Source organism: Ochlerotatus camptorhynchus, unplaced genomic scaffold (assembly GCF_037179485.1).
Source record: "Ochlerotatus camptorhynchus isolate MF236.1 unplaced genomic scaffold, CSIRO-AGI_Acam_v1.1 ptg000080l, whole genome shotgun sequence".
Lineage (NCBI taxonomy): Eukaryota > Metazoa > Arthropoda > Insecta > Diptera > Culicidae > Ochlerotatus > Ochlerotatus camptorhynchus.
In genome coordinates this window covers 2617653-2623652 of record NW_027040570.1, presented here as the reverse complement: position 1 = coordinate 2623652, position 6000 = coordinate 2617653, and the positions used below count along the sequence as shown (strand labels likewise).

The following is a 6000-nucleotide window of genomic DNA, read 5'->3' as shown; positions in this document are numbered from 1 at the left end:
TTAACCTTATATTCCTGACAGAATAATGTATGTATGAGGTAAGCTTAAAATAGAAAATCATAATGGTAAACGTCCATTGATGTTGCATAAACAAAAACCTGAAAATAAACTATAATGATATAAATCGATGGGTTCCACATTGTTTTTGTAATACTGGTATCCAATAGATTCTGCTGTTCTTCTGAACTCTATATGTCTACAAAATTTTATTGTGGTTTATTAACAATTAGAATAAATAGAAATAGATGGCGACATGCTGGATTAATATTCACTAAAGAAGTATTATCGGATAATTTTGCAATTAAGACGGATAAAACTACAGCTTTTTTTAATAATTTGGGTATCATCAGGCATGGAAAATCATTTACATTTATTTCATGCATTCATTTACATTCATTTGCCCTTAACTTTATTCATCAACAGAATTCCGCTAAATGATGTATCGAGCTTTTGTAGGTTTTGTTATTAGCTACAACTTTTGCCGGTAACTCAAATCTGTATCTCTTATGCATCACGAATTAGAGCGGGCAGAACTCGTTACTGTTTTTCAGTGAATGTAAAATACATTCACTGAAAAACAGTAGTGTATTCTGTTTGCTCTGGTTCGTCATGCATAAGAGATACGGATTTGAGTTTTTTACAAAAGTTGTAGCTAATAACAAAACCTACAAAAGCTCCGTACATCATTTAGCGGAATTCTGTTGATGAAAAAAGTTTGGGGCAAATGAATGTAAATGAATGCATGAAATGAATGTAAATGATTTTCCATGCCTGGGTATCATGTAACAACGCATGCTTGGCTTATAATTAGATTGATGATCACAAACGAGTTAGTTCAACTAAGTTTACTTGAAAATGCAATCCTATCATCGTCAGGGAATAACTGAAGTTCCAAATAAAGCAGCGTTCAGCCCAGCTCTCAAGGGCTTTCTTTGTTCACATATTGATTTGCCTTCGAAAATTACTAAGAAAATTTGGGATTGATTCAGATCTTAATTTGATAACACAATTGAAAGCTTTAATCACTTGACTAAGATCTAACCAATTCGTTTTACAGCAAGCATTTAAGGATCGTTTTTTACCACCATGATCCATTTGTTTGTATTATTTACAGAAAATGAAATACCTGTAACAATGAAAATTATGGGAAAATATACATGCAGCCTGGTTGAAAACCTAAATGAAAAAGTGGATTTAATAAATGTATCATCATTTGCACCACTTGTTTTTTTTTTTAATTCAGTACATAAAATAATAAGATTTCATGACTCAGACCTGTTTATAGAACAGCAGAATACATTTGATGACGAATTCCTGCTACTTGCTGCCCTCTCGCGTAGCTGTGCACCACCAATATAATGTCGACTTTCCTGAACGGTTCAAAATAGACCTATGGTTTTGAGTGCTAACACAGTTGTGCGCAGAACCGGGTCTAGGTTTCAAAATATTATTTAATAGAAGCATGAATAAGGAACAAAAGGAAAAGTAATTATAAAACCAACCAACAATTAATTTAAATGATCATGAAATTAGAAGTAGGTAACAGAAATGAGAATAAAAGTTTGAAAAATGATGGTTTACAAAATCACGACAGCACTGTGCAACTGAGACCCTAACGCACCAACACCAACATAGTTCTCCAAACCTAAAACACTTCTCTGAACGCTCAAACGTCAGCGTACAAAGTAAGCAACTCCAAGTACATACCATCGTATCTACACTCTAACCAAGAGCTCCAACCAACCCTTGGAGAGTCGAGAGTCCAATCCTCGCATTCCATTCTATACTGTTCTATGTGAATCCAGCTCTAACCGCCGTGCCACGTACTCTGTCACTGTATGCTAAGGCCATCCATAAATGACGTAGCATATTATTGACGAATTTTAAACCCCCCGTCCCACCTCGTAGCGTATTTAACATAGCCGATCACAACAACTAATAGCGGCTCTCCCTCCTCAAATGCTAAATCATTTATGGATGATCCCTAAAAAGAAAGGGAAGGTCACATCGCTTTCTTTTTATTCCTCTTGTAATATCTACTCTCTCTGTTTTCGCTTTCAGCAAATAAACACGGCTCGAGCCTCACACTCTCGAGTCCTAAGAATGATTCGGTCTAAACGTGCACCTACACAAACAACCAACCCATACACTTTCACGCAAATTCTTACATACACTTGACGGTGTTGCGGAAGTCAATGGTCTATGGTGGTTTGAGATAAATATACAAAATCTGGTCTTGCAATAGACGAAACACTAGGGCACTTCGTATGAAGCACAACCTTTAAAATATAATAATAATCAATAACTTATCTGTGTTGATGTCATTCCGCTTGTTAGCCACGTCACTCCGCAACACCCTCATAACAGCCCGTTCAAGAATACACATCCTTGGGCTTTGCCAAAGAAAGTGAAACAGCAAATACCACTTAACGGAATGCTTTTTAACACTAACACGACGTCTCTGCCGCAACCGTGTATTTTTTTTTTCTTCGGAAGCAACGCACTCACACCAACATTCCAAAAATCATGTTTAGCCCTGTTTTACCATATCCAGAACAACATGTGAAAAGGGCATACAAGCTTTTTGTAAACAAACCTTCTTATGCCCTTTTCTCGCCACCCATATGACACCAACGCAAACCTTTAACATCACCGGGTAGGGGGCACTTTACCCTTCCCGATGATATTGCTGGTTTGCGTGGGCGACCCTCGGTTGGTGAGAAAAGGGCTTACAAAGGTTTGTTTGCAAAAAGCTTGTATGCCCTTTTCACATGTTGTTCTGGATATGCACTTCTTGATTTTCTTCTTCTTTAGTTCCGTTGGCTCAAGATTAGCTGTAATCAAGCATCTATTCTTTCCAATGCTAACATGATCAATTATCTTCTGAAACACAATATCGAATCCTAAAACCACAAACCAAACCAATGTTTCGCATTTCAGCATCAATCAGATTCTAAACCTCTCAGTCCGTTTTTTTTTTCACACACACAAACTAGAACAAAATGCGCTTTGCTACGCGCATGCATAGAATGCTGAATACTATTTAATTTAACTTGAATAGGCATGTAGGTATAAATTTATTGATTGAAAAAAGCACTCCAATACAAATCACACTGCAGGACACCAGCTAAACTGCGACGAACCTCGACAAAACAACGCATCAAATCAGGAGCAAGACCGACGCACACCCTCTTTCCTCAAAATCTGAAAGCTAACTGACCGTTTACGAATTTCGGACATAAGCCAAAATTAAGTGTCATATCAGTTTGTCGGTGGTCTAGTTATTGCTGTTGCTGATTATGATCTCGGTGCTGCTATTTATCACCACACTTTAACAACTCTTGCAGATAATTAGACGAAGTACTGGCTGCAGGAAGCTTCCGAGCAAAGTCCTATAGGTTTGACTTCTAGTCCGATGGATTTATTAGATTCATCCTGAAGCGAAGATCAGCGCCTGTCAACAAAATGCGAAACCTTATCAACTATTGGAAAATCGTCAACAAAAAACAGTGATGCCGTTTTATAATATATTCTGTGTCATTCTTGTCAATTTGTACCCTGGCGTGCCGAGCAGTGTGCCGTGATGTGTTTCGGCACAGTGTGCAGAATTGATTAGTCCTTGTACTTAATAGTATTCACTAGATGGGAGGACGTACACGGATAGAAATTTCCTTATACCTTTTGGCAAATTTCCATTGCTGATTATTCATAAAATGTATAAGTCAACTAATAAGCAGACGCCTTGCAAAAAGTTAATAAAGATCATGTTTCAAATGAAATGTATAAGCGGTCACACATACCTTTTTATGCATTCTAATAGGACCTATGTGGTTTGTCTTATGGAATGTATAAGGCTGATGCTTTGGCAAAAATGTATAAGTGAAACACATGAATTAAATAATTGATTTTCGTTTCGTGTATAGCCTGATGCGACTGATGACTATCTTTAAAAGAATTTAATGTAATTTCAACCCTTGTTCAATCCATACTTTCCGAGTATGCCTGAAATTTCATCACTTTTCTCGTAAATTTTCATTAAACTTGCCTTGGAATCTCAACGCAATTATCACTTCACTATCGTGTGAGGGAGAGTTGCTTGTATGCATGCAAAAACAAATCGAACTAAAAACCAATCTAAACTTAAATGACCCATCAAAGCCACCCACTTCACCGATCGGCACGTTGCTAATCTACCGTCATGCTAAAACATCGTCATTATCACAAAACACTGTCGTTGGCAACAGAGAGCTCAACAGTTGACGTTTTAATTTGTATTCTTTTCTCGTTTTCAGTTCCTTATTTTCGATTTTAAATTATCAGTTCCAGAATGGTAAATGCGTTAGCGAATTAAAGTTGTTAGCCACCACTGTAAACTAACAATCACCCAATTTGTTATTCTTTCATAATCGGAATCCGCAGACCGTCCTAACCAGCGCAACCAAGAGCGGCCGCTTGACGTCATCGACGATCACCTCGGTGAGCCGTAAGGGCAAGAGCACCAGCGTCGTCCAGAAGAAGTACAAAGAATCGTACCGCGTGATGGGTGGATTCGAACAGCGACCCTGGACGCCGACCAAGCGGCGTGGCCCCATTGCGGCGGAACATCGTGGCCCAGGACCGCAGTATCTGCTACCACAGCTGCTAGGTGAGTCATACAGAGCGGGGAGGGGTGGAGACTTTAAATAATGATATAAACACAAGACTTGGAATGGAAGTCAGATTGCGTGGGTCGGAAGTGTACCCAGCGGCGGTGTGTAACTCCTTGTAAGGTAAATTCTTAAATGAGGTGCGCAGGTGGGGGAAGAAGAATCTTGTTCGAGACAAACAGACTCCATAAATAGGGGGAAATAATGTATTCAAATGACGAACATTAGCGAATTTTCAAGAGCAGACGATTGGCTTAAGTAGGTTTTAATAATAATGAAAACAAATGGCGAACGGTAAGTGGGTTGACTCCCACCTGTGGTTGCATGGAACGTGAGTGTTTTTATTTAGGCAAAGTATGTTTCATTCATGGGAATCAATGACTTAGGAAGATATCGGGAAAGTGCTCAGATATTTGTCATCAAATGTAATCAATAGTTTATGGCTAGATTACATTTAAAGTGACAAATAAAACAGACAACTCAATCACTCATCCAACAAAAACACGCTCCAAATAAACGTTCAATACCGTAAATGGTGTTGACACGTCCACGATGCTTTTCCAACAGACAAGCGATTATTTCCTGTTACAGTAGGGATTAATAAATATTTATGTCCGCTGAATCTAATGCATCGCCGTACCCAGCTGAGGGGACACCCACGTCCCTAACGTGCCACTGAACAACAACACCCGCTGCTCGGAATAAGCGACTAACAGCAGCTAGACACGAATGCAAATGACTTCATCTTATACACACCAAAACCGATAATCTTGTGTTCCATTTTAGGTACGCGAGTTGTCGATTCGAAGCGGGCGGCCGCACCCGCATACAGCTTCGGTCAACGCCACAGACCCCGAACGGAGTCCTTCAGCCCGGGCCCACTGTACAACATCACCGGGCTGGGATGCAAAGGCAAAGACACCCCTCCGGCCTACTGTCTGCAGAGTCGACCCAAGGAAATTCCCAAGTACCTCACTCCGGCACCCGGAGAGTACAACGTGGAAAAGTCGGACAAAATGCTGGTAAAATCGGCACCGCGGTACACCTTCGGCGTCAAGAAGCCCCCGAAATCAACCAGCGAAACTCCAGGTATTTGCGAAATGTCGCTTTCGTTTTGACTAGTCGCATTCATTGTCACCATATCATGCAACTAAGATAACCATTTTCAGCACATAAATACTTATAAATAATCACACACATTTGACGAAGAACGCTCGATTCGACTCATTTGGCGGTGATCCTCCAAAGCGGGTTATTAATGGAGAGAGAGGGTCACTATTAAACAGTGTCATCTCGCTGTAGCTTGTCCCCCCTCCCACTGAGCTTGGAAGCTAATTTAAATGAATCTGGTTTA

The 6000-nt window shown here is 39.8% G+C and overlaps 1 protein-coding gene across 2 annotated transcripts in view; it reads left to right on the top strand.

Annotated features, from left to right (window-relative positions):
- Positions 1–4282: 4282 nt before the first annotated feature.
- Positions 4283–6000, top strand: part of LOC135697960 (uncharacterized) — a 29389-nt gene continuing 27671 nt past the window's right edge. For both annotated transcript variants that reach the window (XM_065217838.1, XM_065217837.1), the window contains exons 1-3: positions 4283–4330; positions 4420–4645; positions 5433–5735. In XM_065217838.1, the coding sequence (XP_065073910.1) occupies positions 4328–4330; positions 4420–4645; positions 5433–5735 (532 nt within the window). In that variant the 5' untranslated portion in view covers positions 4283–4327. The remainder of the gene's footprint in view (positions 4331–4419; positions 4646–5432; positions 5736–6000) is intronic.